Below are 16992 nucleotides of genomic sequence, written 5' to 3' on the forward strand. Positions count from 1 at the left end.
CTTAAATATTTAGTGGAATTCACCAATTTGTCTAACTAAGAAATGGAATTTTTTTGGTGGGCAAATTAAAAACAAATTTTTTTTTAACATTTATTTATTTTTGAGAGAGAGAGAGAATGAGCACGGGAGGGACAGAGAGAGGGAGACACAGAATCTGAAGCAGGCTCCAGGCTCTGAGCTGTCAGCACAGAGCCCGACATGGGGCTCAAACCCGTGAGCCGTGAGATCATGACCTGAGCCAAAGTTGGATGCTTAACTGACTGAACCACCCAGGTGCTCCTGTGGGCAAATTTTTGATTATGGAGTTGGGAAGCAATTCTCTATAGCATTTCTACATACCATGTGATCGTTCTTGTCTTAGGCCATCCTTTTAAGGATGTTTGTATAACAAAAAGCCTTGAAATCCAGAAATAGGGTCTCCTTACAGGGCAAAGGTTTGTTAGGTTTGCTGGCAGCCTCCATGAGATCGGTGATTTTCTAAGCTTGGGGTTCCTCAGCGGTGACACAGACCCTCTGTGTGCATATTATCCACCTGAGCCTCTTGTAGGTTGCTGCCAATGTGCAGATAGCAGGGGCAAAAGCAACTGATAAAAAGTAAGAACCATGCTGTTTTGTGGTTAATAATAAAGTCCTTTTCCCTTGGCCTAAGAATGTCCCCCTGCTAGCATCTATGAAACTGTGGCAGGATAACTTGTTAGTTTGCAAGTAATTTGGGTGAAATGTCAAACCCTTCTCAGTTCTTGACGTGAAGTCAGTTTATTTGTAGGACTTTTGGGATCTCCTGTATCTTCTTGTGTCATTTTGGTCAGTTTTGACTTTCTTCATTTTATCTAAATTGTCAAATTTATTTACATAAATTTCCACTTGTTTTCTTTTAAAATGTCTATAAATTTGTAATAATGCCTTCATTTTCATTCCCGATACTGGTAACTTGTGTTTTTGCTGAGTATAGAATTATAGGTTGGCAGATACTTTCACTCAACCATCAAAGATAGTTGACAGCCTTGAGTTGTTTTTGTCATGGAGAATTCTGCTTAGTTTTACTGCAGCTTCTTTGAAGGTAATCTTTTTGTTCTCTGTGGCTACTTAACATTTTTTTCTTTACATTTAATTTCTAAAGTTTTAATATATATCTAAGTCCCGATTTCTTTTTACATAAGGTACCTGAGATTCATTGAGACTCTTGTATCAACTGATTGCTAGTTTTCTTCTGTTAAAAAATTTCAGACACCATCCCTTTAAATGTTGCCTTTGTTCCGTTTCTTTTTTTCCCCTCCTTCTGAGATACGGATTGCACTACTGATATTTTAAACATATGCTCAGCCTTTTTGCTCTACATTTTATATCTCTCTTCTGATTTTTCCACCTGTATTCTTTTCATGCTATGTTGTGGAAAGTTTATTTTTCTTATATTTCAGCTCACTAAAGTTTTCTTCAGTTGTGTCTAGTCTGCTGTTTAAACTCATCCAGTGAGGTTTAAATTTTACTTATTGTATTTTTTGTTTCTAGATATCCTATTTGGTTCTTGTTGAATCTATAAGAATTTTCCTTATTCAGAGATGGAGGACTTGATGTCATCTTCAGAGACAGTCCACTATAGCCACACTTACACCGTGTTTAATTAAGGCTTGACATTTTTTTGATAGGATAGCCAGAGGATTGAAACTAGAGCATCGTTAGGGTGACCATGTAACATACCATCCACCTGGAGCATTTTTGATAGTAAATACAAGCGTCATAAACGAAAATGTCTTTGGGAAACTAGGACTTGGGGGTCATCCTGGTTGTGGTTCATCATGGATTTTTCCACATCCTGTTTACCCTCTCCTTGAGGGTATGGTCCTTTGGAATTTTAATTTTTTTATGGTAAGAGACCCCTGTTAGGCTTTCCACCTTGTGCAGCTCTGGGTTTTGATTTCTGTTCCTTCCTCCTGCTGCTTTCTTTTGGAGATTATCTAAACACAAGGTTTCATTTTTTTCTCTGGATTGACCCATAACCTTATGGATTCTGATTTTCCCTATATTTGGAGATTACCTATTATCTTGTGGTCTTTTTGATACTTTTAAGATTTTATTCAGCTTTTACAGTTGTTTTCAGTGGGAGCTTTGATTTAGCCCATGATTATAGGGAGTAAGAACAAGTATAGTTAACTGACTTGAAGTGAGAGAAGAAAGAGAATGGAAAGAACTATTGAATGTCAAATCAATGCTTCTTTCCCATAAAAAATAAGAGTTCCCGAGAGCTGCTTCTATAATTGGAGGGTGGGGCTGTAGATTTGAGAAGGGAGGACCTCGGGGATTGGAGTCATTGTGTTTGTTTGTTTCAACTCCAGGTTCCACTTTTTGACAAACTTGTTAATTCTCTTTTATGAAGAATTAGGAAGTTATTTTTCTCAAAACACAATTTCTCAGTATTTAGTGGTTAATTTTCATTTTATTGAGGCTTTAAAGGTTAACATTCTGTTTTACAGCTAATTCCCCTGCTGTTTAACCTTAGTATTAGTTGTAAAATCCATTGTTTTTTTCTAGTTTTCTGATCATGCCATCTTATTCCTGAATTATTTTTCAGTTATCTCTATATTGTCTAGATTTCTACATTAGAGCCCTTTATTTTTTTAATGTTAATTTATTTATTTTGAGAGAGAAAAAAAGAGAGACAGAATCCTAAGCAGGCTCCACGCTCAGTGTGGAGCCCGAACGTGAGTCTCAGTCCCACAACTCTGGGATCATGACCTGAGGTGAAATCTAAGAGTCGGACACTTAACCACCTGAGCCACCCAGGTGCCCCAGAGCCCTTTATTTTTAAGACTGGTTCATGGGTGACTTTTACAAAATACGCAGGTTTTTTTTTTTTTCAGTTTCATTGTAGAATTTTTGTCTCTATTTTAGACTCAAGATTATATGTCTATTTTAGTTGTATAGCTAAAATTTTATATATGTAGAAATATATATATGTTTTATTCCTCAAAAAGTTCTAGGCAATTGATGAATGTTTATTTTTAAGCTGGCTAATAAATACTTATGTGGAAGAATTGATCTACATATTGAACCACACTTTTCTCTCCATGCTTCTTTATTTCCTTTGATGTTGAAATCTAATTTTTTTGAAATCTAATTTTTAATAAGTACATTTTCTCTTAATGATACACTGATTTAATTTAGTCAGTATGGTTTATTTCCTGTGAAAAGTGGCCATTTTAGTTGGGTTTTTTGTGTGTTTTTTTTTTTTTTTGTTTTTTAGTTTTGTGTGTTTGTAGTGAAGTGGATTGAATTGTTATTTTGTATGTGTGTATTATTGAGGCCTATTAACTTTTTTAATGTACTACTTGAACAAATTTTTATTCAATAAAATTATTCAATTATTTTTCACGTCTTAATATTTTCTTTAGAAGGATATAGTTACATGCAGAAAACATGACTTTTTTTTAGAAATACATTTTTGTATTGGTGGATTGTCAGTCTCTTCAGTGATCCTTGCCATGGATAGTCATCAAAAAATTAAAATGATATGACATCAGTTCTCTTTATGTACCTCCCTCCCTTCTTGCTGGCTGCCTCAAAAAGGAAAGGGTCACACGGTTCATCTAAAGGCAGCTTGGAATTTATTTTCTTATTCATAGTGGTTTTAAGAAAAGTCATTATTATTACTTCAAAATAAGAAATCAGAGGAAAAAAACTTGGAGGTTTTTGGGGAATCTTTGAGTGAATAGCTGAAGAAGTTTTAGATGTATCAATTACTTACATATATAAACATTTTGTCCTACTGTTTCTTAAAAACATTTTCAGGTAAGTTAAACACTTTACCTCTGAATCACATTCATATTATAAGGTTGTTTGATGAACACTTTCTCACAGATGGAGAGGAAAAACAATTTTCCAACTTTTAAAAATGGATTGAAAAGAGAAGTAGAGATTGACAATGTTAGGTTGTATTAGTTGAGAGTGGGTTCTGGAACCTGGCTGTTCAGTTAAAACCCTCCTCAGTCTCCCGTTAGGAGCTCTGAAACCTTAGGCATACTTTGCCAAACTTCAGTTTCTCCATTTGTAAATTAGATATAACAATAAGAAAAGTGCCTGGCACAAGTTAATGCTTAGTAAACATTAGTGACTTTTCATTCTTCTTTATTTTTTTATTTTTAGATTTATTATTTACCATTATTATCATTTTTTATTTGTAATATGAGCCAGTAATTGTGTGGGCTAGGATTTTGAATAGAGATGAGCAGTAGACTTAAAGGTGAGGGTCTTAGGCTACAGAGACGATTTTAAATAAACGTCTGTTGCAAACGGGTTTTTATTTATTTATTTATTTATTTTTAATTTTTTTTTTTTTTTAACGTTTATTTATTTTTGAGACAGAGAGAGACAGAGCATGAACGGGGGAGGGGCAGAGAGAGAGGGAGACACAGAATCGGAAGCAGGCTCCAGGCTCTGAGCCATCAGCCCAGAGCCCGACGCGGGGCTCGAACTCACGGACCGTGAGATCGTGACCTGAGTCAAAGTCGGACGCTTAACCGACTGAGCCACCCAGGCACCCCTGCAAACGTGTTTTTAAAAGAAGGATCTAAGATGGCCAACAGGCACATGAAAAGATGCTTAACATCGCTCCTCATCAGGGAAATACAAATCAAAACCACACTTAGATATCACCTCACGCCAGTCAGAGTGGCCAAAATGAACAAATCAGGAGACTATAGATGCTGGAGAGGATGTGGAGAAATGGGAACCCTCTTGCACTGTTGGTGGGAATGCAAACTGGTGCAGCCACTCTGGAAAACAGTGTGGAGGTTCCTCAAAAAATTAAAAATAGACCTACCCTATGACCCAGCAATAGCACTGCTAGGAATTTACCCAAGGGATACAGGGGCACTTGTACCCCAATGTTTATAGTAGCACTCTCAACAATAGCCAAATTGTGGAAAGAGCCTAAATGTCCATCAGCTGATGAATGGATAAAGAAATTGTGGTTTATATACACAATGGAGTACTATGTGGCAATGAGAAAGAATGAAATATGGCCCTTTGTAGCAACGTGGATGGAACTGGAGAGTGTGATGCTAAGTGAAATAAGCCATACAGAGAAAGACAGATACCATATGTTTTCACTTTTATGTGGATCCTGAGAAACTTAACAGAAAACCATGGGGGAGGGGAAGGAAAAAAAAAAAAGAAGTTAGAGTGGGAGAGAGAGCCAAAGCATAAGAGACTGTTAAAAACTGAGAACAAACTGAGGGTTGATGGGGGGTGGGAGGGAGGGGAGGGTAGGTGATGGGCATTGGAGAGGGCATCTTTTGGGATGAGCACTGGGTGTTATATGGAAACTAATTTGACAATAAATTTCGTATAATAAAATAAAAGAAGGATATAAGAAAGTGAATTGTTTTGGTAAGTATATTGCATTTTAACTTAAAATGTAAAAGAAATGTATCATTAATGTGAAGCCAAGCAGAAGATATTAGCAGCTTTAGTTAGGTGTGTGTTCAATTCAGAAAGATTGACCAAGCAGTGCCATTGGTCTGATTCTTCTCTATTTGATTTTGTAAAAGATTGGTAGGAACTAGGTTAGCAGGCATCTTCCTTGAGTGCTTTAGAATAAGAACATTTCTCAATCTGTCTGCATCCTGTTTCATTACATTTAATAGCTATAAGTGACCAGAAGCTAAAAAGATGCCTGGGTTCCAGGGTAACGTTCAGGATTGTTTAACTGTATTGGTCTTAGTTAGGTGACATCTTTGCCATCTTTTGCTTATCAGTTTGCCAATTTTCAAAATACTTTTCCTTTCTAATGGACAATTCCGTGTGTATTCTCGTGTTTAAGTCTTGTAAGGATTTATAAGTAATTTGGCTCTCAGCTGTGTAAAATAAGGTTTTAAGCAACAGTAACTTCATATTTTATCTTTTAAACCTGTGTAATACAAAAACACTACATATTTATTTTTTTTTTTTTCAACGTTTTTTATTTATTTTTGGGACAGAGAGAGACAGAGCATGAACGGGGGAGGGTCAGAGAGAGGGAGACACAGAATCAGAAACAGGCTCCAGGCTCTGAGCCATCAGCCCAGAGCCTGACGCGGGGCTCGAACTCACGGACCGCGAGATCGTGACCTGGCTGAAGTCGGACGCTTAACCGACTGCGCCACCCAGGCGCCCCAAACACTACATATTTAGAAGTAAATGTAAAATCTAATGTGTGGATGAGTGAGTGTTGTTGTTAAAAGATCATCTGTTTCGAGTTGTATAATCAGAACAACAACAACAAAAAAACCTCACCTGTTGTCTTTTGGGTCACTTTTTATCTTATTATTAAGAAAAAAAAAAAAAAGTATGTGAGCATTAGCATCAGTGCTCCAGTATTTTAACTTAAAGTGTAAAACAAGCCAGCAGTTGTTTTTCTTGATCCTTCTGTTGACATGTTCTTGGGGAAAGTGTCTAATTATTTGAGTAGTTTACCACAAGCTTATTAATTGGGAAAATTGAAGATAATAATACTGGCTACTTAGGAAACAATTGGCTGTCCTGCTGGTTTAGAGCCTCAGGCCCCTCTGTCTGGAGATAGCTTCTTACATAAGGAACTCTTTCTGCATTCATGCCTTGCTTTACTAAGAAATTGGCCATGTCCATCTGCCATCTTCCACCAGTTCAGTTTTTCAGACTACATTTCTTCTTCCCAGTTTTCTTCCTCTCAGAAAACTCTAAAATGGAGCAAAGAAGATGCTTTTTGATCCTATGTATTTTTTTCAATTGTTTGATATTACTGGGAAACAGAAGAGAATTATGCTCTTTTCGGCCTACACCCTTACTCCTCCTCCACTCCCAAAGTGGACGGCAGGGGGTATAGTACAAACAGTTGACTATATCGGGTGCCTGCGTGGCTCAGTCGGTTGAGTGTCCGACTTTGGCTCAGGTCATGATCTCACAGTTTGTTGAGTTTGAGCCCCGCGTTGGGCTCTGTGCTGACAGCTCAGAGCCTGGAGCCTGCTTCAGATTTTGTGTCTCCCTCTCTCTGCCCCTCCCCCACTCGCACTCTGTCTCTCAAAAGTGAATAAAAATTTTTAAAAAAATTTGTTTTTAAAGTTGACTGTGTCTCAGAAATATGTAAAGTTGTTTGTTTACTTAAAAAAACTTTTTTTTAACATTTAGTTATTTTTGAGAGAGAGCATGAGTGGGGGAGGGGCAGAGAGAGGGGAGACACAGATCCAAAGCGGGCTCCAGGCTCTGAGCTGTCAGCACAGAGCCCGATGCGGGGCTCGAACCCACAAACGGTGAGATCATGACCTGAGCTGAAGTCAGACACTCAACCGACTGAGCTACCCTGGTGTCCCTCTTTGTTTACTTTATATGAATGCTGTCTCCCCCCCCCCCCCCCCTCCGTTGTGTAAAGATATTCTACTTTTTCTTAGATGTTCCCTTAGAAGAATTTTTAGCAATCAGTTTGATGGTTATTCCCAGGGAGCTAGTTATTCTTCTGGATTATTTAATAATTATTCTGTACCTGAATAAGGAAAATCTCCTTGGCTCACAGAGGTTTCTTTCCTGGTTAGACATACTCTTTGACCTGTCAGTCACCCCTTTTCCTTAATGTGGTTGTGGTTCAACATGTCTCAGAAATGGATTCTCTGTCCTAGTTTTTTCTTACAGCAAACTTACCAGACTGGCTGGATTCCCTTTTGGTTAACCTCGACATCTTCCAGTATTTGAAGCCAAGTGTTAGCCTACTCAGATGAGTGGAGGTACTCACCATCTTACATTATCTTGCCCATTTTCAAGTCTCTCACTGAGTTCTCTGTGTCAGGTCTGAAAGTGGTATCGTGTAAGTGGTTAGGAGCTTGGCACTTGGAGGTTTCTTTGGAGCTGTGTACCTGCAGCAAGTTGCTTAACTCTGAGTCTTGTTTCCTCATTTGTAAAATGGGGATTGGACCCACATCCATCTGTTAGGATTAACAGACATCCCGAAATATCAATGATTTAAACACATTTTTCTTCTTTGTAAAGGAATTCTGAGATAAGTCCAGGTCTAGTATGATGGTTCCATGGTCATTATCAACCATCTGCTATCATTAGTTCGTGGCTTCCATCCTCAGCATGATCCAGAATGACTTCTGCTGCATTTATAGCCACCACGTCTGTATCCCAGGAAGCAAAATGGGGTCAATAGGGCAAGCCTAAAGGTTCACCTGACTTTGTAACCCTTTAGAAGACATTATCCACAAGGTTTTTTTTTGCTTACATTGCTTACGAGTTCTGCTTACATTCCATTGGTCAGAACTTTATAGCTTGTACACACCCAGCAGCAGCCACAGAACACTGGAAAATACAGCCTTTGTCTGGGGACAGTTGTCATCCTGAATCAGGACTTGGTTACTAACAGAAAGAAAGAGTGGGTATTGGGGACATAAGCAGCAATCTTTGCATTATGTTTTAAAGGAGACAATGCACATAAGGTACTTAGAACTGTACCTTATACTTGGAATTTTATTTATTTGTGTGTTTATTCTTTACTTCGAATTTTAAATCCTCAACTGCTCTTCTACTGTCTTGAACCCCCAAAGACCAGTGTTTGATACATGCTCATTATTTAAAAGTTAAAAGGGATTAAAAGTAATTCTACTTTAAAATACTTTATTACATCCTTTAGTTAAATGGAAAGTCTCAGGGTGAGATTGGGAATGAGTTTACTTAATGCATAGCCTATGGTGTCACTAAATATGTCAGTGTTAACTGCCAAAATTATTTTTTTTTAATTTTTTTAAATGTTTATTTATTATCGAGAGACAGAAAGAGACAGCATGATCAGGGGAGGGGCAGAGAGAGAGAGAGGGAGACACAGAATCTGAAGCAGGCTCTAGGCTCCAAGGTGTCAGCGCAGAACCCAACGCGGGGCTTGAACTCACAAACCATGAGCCAAAGTCAGACACTTAACCGACTGAGCCACCCACGCGCCCCTTAACTGCCAAAATTAAAAAAAAAAAAAAAATTTTTTTTTTAATGTTTATTTTTGTGAGAGAGAAAGAGAGAAAGCGTGAGAAAGGGACAGAGAGAGAGGGAGACACAGAATCCAAAGCAGGCCCCAGGCTCTGAGATGTCAGCACAGAGCCTGATGTGGGGCTTTAACTCATGGACTGCAACTGAAGTCATGACCTGAACATGACCTGAACTGAACATGACCTGAACTGAAGTTGGACGCTTAACCAACTGAGCTACCCAGGTGCCCCTTAACTGCCAAATTTTTATATCAAGCTTTGTTAGTTTTCTACAAACTCATTATCTTGTGAGTTTTACAACATAAAAAATTTTTGTTCTAAAATAGTAAGAGACACAGTACCCCATTTTCTTGCCTCTTATAAGTATAATCTGCCTTATATCCAAATAATTTAAATTTGATAAGGTAGAAAGAAGAGGGGAGGGAAATATAGCTGCCAAACAAAATGGCATTTTAATAAAGCCTGCTTCCAGTTTTCAAGGTAGCTGTATATTTACATACTGAATCCCAATGTGTTCTTTTTGGGCTGCGTTGTAACAAGTAAAGGTGTATGTATCATAAGTGCAAGTGCCTGTGGTTGTATAATTTGATTTTGTTGTTTTAGCGATTAATCACCTATGACTTTTAGATTCTTTTGTTTTGTGTTTCTCTCCAGTAATCACCCAACGTTTACTAATAATTTATTCCTGCACGTAGCTATATATAATAGTCTTTCCTTTTTCTTTCTACATGGGTTTCTTTAAAAATATATATGGATAGAAAAAATATGCAACAGTCAAAACAGATATGAGATCATGGGTATCTGCATTCATACTTATTTTTAATGTTTTTTTAAAAATGAATAACAATTCAGCAAATGATCTATCTGAAGTAAATGCTAAATAGTCTCATTTTTTGGTAAAACCTCATTAAGTCACAGAAGGTTATTAAATTTAAATAACCACTGAGATTAAAGTTAATATCGTTCAGTAATTCTTAAGAACCTTAAAAATTAGTTAATAAACATCTGTTATAACAAGACAAAATCAGTGGAGTGGAATTAAGAAGAAATCAGACTTGTTCAATTTTACACTAATGATGTAGAATATATGTCTAAACATCCTTGAAGATAGTAAGCAGAATTACTTTTTGAAAAGTTGAGACTGTCTTCAAAACGGAATTTTCCACAGTTAATGAGATCTTTAAAAAAAAAAGAAAAGAAAAGAAACCAAACTACTAAATGTTGCTTTTAAATGTACCTAAATACTCTGGAATCTTGGGTTTGGAAAAACTCGTTGTGCTATCAGGTTGACTGTTATATTTTATGCTAGGGAACAGTTTTTTTAAAGACCTACTATTATTTCACTCTTTCATATCCAATTCAGTATTTTTTCTAAAATAATTAGTGATTAAAATTAAACTAGAGTTTCCACATTTTATATACAAAATCCTTAACATTGCACATTTTTTTTTGCATTGTTGGAAAATTTTAATTAAATGGAGGTCATTTATAGTAGCTTATGTGGTGCATATCAGTGATTTTTGTTTGATAGAAACTTTTACTCTTGTGCATTTTTTGAATATATATGGATGAGTGATTTATTATATAGTTGTCTGTATTTATTATTTTAAATGTTTACTTTGAGACACACACACACACACACACACACACACACACACACACACACGGTAGTGCAGGGGAGGGGCAGAGAGAGAGGGGGAGAGAGAATCCCAAGCAGGCTCTGTGCTGTCCGTGCAGAGCCCTATGCAAGGCTCAAACTCACAAACCATGAGATCATGACCTGAGCTGAAACCAAGAGCTGAAACTCACAAACCATGAGATCATGACCTGAGCTGAAACTAACTGAGCCACCAGGCACCCCCTATTGTATATTTTGTTCAAGAAGTAGAAACATAGTCACCTTTTCATAAATTATTTTAGGTAAATTTAAAATTTCATCTTAGATATTTCCCTCTGCCTGGCACACCTCCCTTTATCACCACTCCCTTGGTGCTTGTTCACTGAAGCAAAATACTAGCTTAAGCAAAATATGATTAGGAAGATCAGTCTGCTACAGAAGTAGCCATATATATTTCAAAGCTAAATACAAATAATTTCTAAGTTGCATGCTCTTTGGGATAGTCCATACTACACTTCTGCTTTGTTAGCAAGGATAATTATGATTCAGATGCTCTAATTTTAACCTTGACTGACATCATTGTAGTTTAAGACATTTAACCAGAATTTATTAGATGGGGGTATCTCTGGGGTTGTGTTATCACATATATTACTGCTGACTGGTTTTATACTGCTGATGAAACAGCTGCAATGATTATTTGGTTCTCGTAGATTTTGTACATGAAGGTAGAATATAAAAGTCCCAAGAAACTCGTATGTATTTTTAAACTAATACCAATGAAAACTATGTTTGCCTGTAGCAATTTAAAGTATATTCTTGTATCTTAAAAGCATTCATCAAAGTATTAGGCATTGCATTTGTTAAAAGTTCTGCATTCTGTTTATGTCTAAGTTGAAAGCCTAATAATTGTAAACGTACATTTTTGTGCATGTTATTCATGGTTGTGTCATGAAGATATCTTTACACTGGATAAGATAATAACCAGTGCTTATTGAAAGTCTATAGTGGGTGAGGCCCTTTACATGTAATTTAATTTAAGCCTTATAAAGGGTCTATCAGCTAATCATTATCTCCATTTTGCTCTGAGGATATTGAAGTTCAGAGAAGTGAAGAATCTTGCTTACATTATGTAGGCAAGTTAGTGGAGGTTAATTGGATTTGAATCCAAGTCTGACTTCAGAGCTCATGTGCGCTATATTTTTTCTTCATAATATGTCAGTTCTGTGGACTGTACAGGTCATAAAAAGTTAATCTCCTTTTCCACAAACCTGATATGTGAAGATCCAGATTTGTCAATAGACAAATTTAGGCCATCCTTTATTGTTGTGAGATGATTCATCTCAAGTTCTTTAAATGACCCAACATGACATTAAAAATTTTATTTGCTTTCCCATTAGTTCAGTTTTTCACTCATTTTACAAGAACCTGCATTGTGAGATTTTTTATCAAGTGAGGCAAACCTGTATTTTGGTATTCTATGTTGAGCCCATACTTCAGGAATGCCTGTTGTATGCCAGGTTTTAAGTGTTAGAGATGTAAGTGGCCGGCAAAAGCACACACAGTTCCTGAGCTCTGAAGTTCATGTACCTGGCCGGTTTTGAATCCAGCCATTGATTCAGGTTTTGAATCCTCTTTTACCTCTTAATAACTATATGATTGTGAAAGAAGGATAGTACCTTCCTCAACGTCATTGTGAGGATTAATTAAGATAATGCATGTTCATAGTGCAGTATCAGGCATGTAATAAAACAGTAAGGGTTATCTTTTATTATCTTTAAAATAGAATTGAACTGTAATTAATTTTCTTTAAAAAATAACAAGTTTCATTAGTATCATTACCTTCAGTCTGAGTTGGTAGTCATCTTTCATCATTTGAAAAGTCTCATTAAGTGTTTCATTTGCTCTGCACACAGCCATATACATTTTAGAAGTATAGTACACTATAAGCTGTGTTTTTATTTTTCATATTTTAAGGACAGTGCTAGAAGCATCGTGTGGGTTAATTCCAAATATGGGACTATCTATGTTTGGCTTGCGGCAAGTATAGTAACCTTTTTTTTTTTATTACCTGTCTTCTGAAAAAGAAGATAAAGCGTCACTTTGTTACTTACTCTGTGGAGCAGTGAGAAAAACAAGAATTTTTTTGTGAAAAATTTGAGGAAGAAATTCTTCATTGACTGCAAACAAAAATATGATATCACCCTGACTTATGATTGGCATTTTGTATGATTTCTTGAGTTTTTTTTTAATGGGAGGCATTTCTAAATATTTTAAGAAATGGTGAAATTGAAAATGATACTACAACATATTATTTATGCACTTGATGTATAAACCCAAGTGCAACTGGCTGAATTTAAAAAGCTACACTTCTAAAAAGTTACACAAGAATAATCAGTCTGGTCAAATATCCTTCCAGATTATTAAATTGTTTTACAATATTATGGTTTATCAAAAGTTTGAGGATGAGTTAAATGCATCCAGATACAATTTTTTTAGAGACATTTATCAAAATGATTAATAGATTTCTTTAAGTACTGGTTTCCATCAGTAATGATTTGTTGTAACAGTTAAATTCTCTTTTTGTGAATTAATGCAAAAACTTATAATACTTCTAAGGAGATTTGTTCAGTGATATCTCCTGTAATAAGATATGTCAAGGCTATATTCATTATCTGTAATGAAATCTTGTTAGAGAAAATCTTGCTTTGACATTAAATCACTATCATTTTTTTCATTACCAAAGTCCAAATGCCAAGGAAAAGTCAACTCATAAGCTGGAGACGCATGTAAACAGTTCAATTATAGTAACAGCTAAAATAGATTTTACTGTATTTTTCTGTTTTCATAGTTCCTTTAACTGTTAATTAAGCCATGTTAAAGTATGTAAGAGATAATTTGATGTTTTATTAGAAACATCTTTTTTCTTGTTATATATAAAAGAAGATTGTGTGGTTGATATGGAGTTTTGAGGGTTTTTTTTTTTATGTGCATTTTTTAAAGGACTTTTTTGTATGATAGATTTTAAAGTATTTCCCTTAATATGTACAGCCAACTTTTGCATTACCTTTGATTTTATAGCTGGAAATCAGAGTTCTAAGAATGAATTAGCTTTGCTGCTAATTCCAAGTTTTTATGTTTAAGCAAACTTTTGGCATTTATGTTAATTTATGTAACCTCAGTCAAGGTTTTCAGAAACTTTAGTTGAATTTTATTAAAATTAAGATTTAGTTACCTGTTTTAATGGTTAAATTTGTTTAATAATGGTTAAATTTTAAAGGAGCAAATTTAAGATCTAATTTGTTCTTAGAAGCCAAAGGAAATGAGAGGCATATTAATGATTTAGCTGTTCTTTGGGAGGAAAAATGCACTCTAACTTAGCACTTAGAGCTAAGTTTCTGCATTATCTCATTGAGACAGCCTTATATGAAACTTAATTAAAAAAAATAACTTCAGCATGAGGTTAAAGAAATTAACACAATTCAGTGAATCTGAGATTTAGCATCAAAATAGGTACTGAAATGAATAAAGTTCTTTCATAAGAATAATGTCTAGTGATGCTCATTTAATATTTTTGAGCTTGAAGAATGAATAGACAGGGTGGTTCTGAAAATGAACTCCTGTATTATTTTGATACCACATATTCTGTTGAGGCTAAGTTATGCAGGTTGTGTTGGAACCCAGCCTGCAAAGAAATGAATTTGCTGATTTTTGTCACTTGGAAGACCAGCCAGGGTTACTGTAGCCTGCCAGTTGACTACATCAATAGGTAATGTGTGAAATCATCAAGTGGTACACTTTGTTTTGAAAGTGACACATATAACTTTTTATTATAATTATTAATACAAACAAAGAAGCTAATAATGCTTTTATTTGTTTTTTATTGTCATCAAGCAGTTTTCTAGGAATGTTCAGCAATATGTCAATTCAGCTATAATTCTAGTATAAAATACAGGAACTATGAATAAGCTTTTAGTGCCTGCCGTTAAAATTAAGTCAGTAGCTTTAATACCTTCTTACAGTTACATTTGGTTTCACTGTAGCTCTGTTTTAGTACATCTGCACATCTCTTTTTCTCTCAATGTTTAATTTTACCAGTTCAGTTTCTTTGTAGATTGGTAGAAAGGATTTTAAATCTTACAGCCCCTTAAAATATTGTATTACCATTTACTTAAATGAATGATAGATAATGTACATGCTTGTTCATTGTGCAAGTACAAGTACCAAAGACATTCTGATTGAAAGACAGTTTACGGAGAAATAAACAAATAGCAAAAGCATTCAGTCTTTATTTATAATATATAGAACATCACTGTTTTCATTTTAAGTATAAGAGTCTGATCAGCAGGAACACCCTTGAGAAGGACATCTTTAGCGATAGAATTTACATACCGTTAGCTCACAGTAATTGATTAGCAGCAGGGCTCTGAGTACAGAGCTGACTGGGCACACGTTATTTGGGATGCCTTTGATGCTGTGGTTTTCCGAAGCTTGCTGGCTGCATGCTTGTTGCCTTTGTTCGTGACACAGGTAATTACTTGATAAAATGAAGTGCATCGCTGTGAACAATTGACCCTTTGGAACAATCCAGGCTGGTCAGCAGTCTAAAGCCACACTTTAAAGCCATCATTATAGCTTCAAACTTAAGAGTTTCCAGGGTACAGACAAAGGTGTTGTCTTCCTTTAGTACAAGTCGAGTGCCATTTTCAGATTTTATGAAGTATTTAAATTGAATGATGTTTGATGATATTGAAAACTCCTCTGGAAATCCATCCAGCCTGCTTTTGGACACCAGAACAATGCGAGATTTTATTTTTGATATGAAATCAGGAGCATTACAGAAAATTCTCAGTCCTTGTGAGCGATCATGGTTATCTGTTATTTCCAAGAAAGTAGTCTCTCTGGGTGTTAGCTGTTCTTTTTCCCACCTGGCTTTCACTTCCTCCGCCAGTCCCTTGAGCTGAAAGAATTCTGCTTCTTGTGCAAGAAGTTGATTTTCTCGAAAGCCTTCGGGCAGTAGAAGTTCTCCATTTCGTAGGAAGTTCAGGACATGCCTGAAGAGGAGTCCATCCCTGTCTATGAAATAATGCCCATCGGCATCAAACGGGCAGAGGATTTTTCCATTTACTATACCTTCAAGGAAAGTGTCTGGGTACTTGGTCAGTGTTTGTTTTTGAGTAATGTATAAATATCCACCAACGTTGAGGGTCATCAGTGTGGATTTGCAGTTCTTTCCTTGGTCAGCGTCTTCCAAGCTGTTGTGTTTCCCTTCATACTCCTTTTCTTTTTCTCTTCTGTTTATTTTACGCTCCATTTTTGAAAATGCTATTTCAGCCTGTTCTTCTTGGCTCTGAGATTTTTAAAAAAGAAACACTACCCCACAAGCACGCCTTTATTCAGCCCCAGCCTGGTGATGGAATGGAAATGCTGGCAGCGCCGCCTGCTCTGTCAGCTCGGTTTTGCAGTAGGTGGCGCATCAGCTATGCGTGCGGGAGATTTCTGGAGTAAGAAGACAGGGAAAAAAAAGATAATTTGCATTTAACTGTATCAGGGAAGGAATTTGTTGTTTAAGATTTTCATGTGTGTTCTTTGAAGTAATAAAAGTTCCTCAAGTTACTCAGTAAATTGAATTTCCTCTTAGCAGTTAAGCAGTTACAAATATTTAATTCTCCAGCTAAGTTGAGTATGTTTCTGTTTCTAAATGTCTTTTAAGTTATTGCTCACACAGGCAAGCTTAATATTGAATAATATTTTTAGTTTTTGAAAAATAATGCATATTGGATCTGTGTCATTTTTTAAAGCAAATCATAAACAGGAAACCAAAAGAGAAGGGAAGGAGGTGTATAGAATCTTTTCTCCTGTAAAACACACGTTTCACAGTGGTGAAGTCATTTTTAAAGACCCAAATGAGAACATTTAAACCTGTTGTTTATGACGTGGCACTTGAATTTAGTTTGATTTGCACGTGATTGTGATTTAGAGATCTTTAGCACGAGAGAAGAAATTTTCTTAATGCTCTTAATGCTTAACGAAAGGTTCTATTATTTTATCTTATTTGGGTTTATTTGTTTGTTTTACCCTAAGGTAAAGCGTCAAACGTACAGGCTTTCAGTAGTCGTTTGCCTATCTTTTTGGTTAAGATTTCCTATGAAAAATTCATAAGCTTGTTTTATCTCAAACCCGCTCCATGTGGAACAAAGACTTGGGCTGCTGTAGAAAATACTATAACACTGTGTGTGTGTGCATGTTCACATACCCACGTGCACGTGTTTCGGAAGATAAAAGATTCAGAATACCTGCTATAAAATAGTGCCATGGTAAATTTCACTGTTTTTTTAATGGTCCCCCCCCCCCCCCCAGTGTACACAAAAGGCAAAAGGGCCAAAGACAACTTTT

General features: G+C 36.0%; 2 protein-coding genes across 2 annotated transcripts in view; one reads left to right on the forward strand and one right to left on the reverse strand.

Annotated features, from left to right (window-relative positions):
- GTF2F2 (general transcription factor IIF subunit 2) overlaps nucleotides 1-16992 on the forward strand; it is a 154595-nt gene that overhangs the window by 52044 nt on the left and 85559 nt on the right. The gene's annotated exons all lie outside the window — the stretch shown is intronic.
- On the reverse strand, nucleotides 15097-16146 carry KCTD4 (potassium channel tetramerization domain containing 4). The gene has a single exon (XM_060627329.3). The coding sequence runs from the start codon at nucleotides 15908-15910 to the stop codon at nucleotides 15131-15133; it is 780 nt and encodes a 259-aa protein (XP_060483312.1). The 5' UTR covers nucleotides 15911-16146; the 3' UTR covers nucleotides 15097-15130.

This window comes from Panthera onca, chromosome A1 (genome assembly GCF_046562875.1).
Source record: "Panthera onca isolate mPanOnc1 chromosome A1, mPanOnc1 haplotype 2, whole genome shotgun sequence".
Classification (NCBI taxonomy): domain Eukaryota; kingdom Metazoa; phylum Chordata; class Mammalia; order Carnivora; family Felidae; genus Panthera; species Panthera onca.

Excerpts from the sequence above, each read along its gene's own strand:
- KCTD4 (XM_060627329.3), bottom strand. The coding sequence starts at position 15,910 with ATGGAGCGTAAAATAAACAGAAGAGAAAAAGAAAAGGAGTATGAAGGG.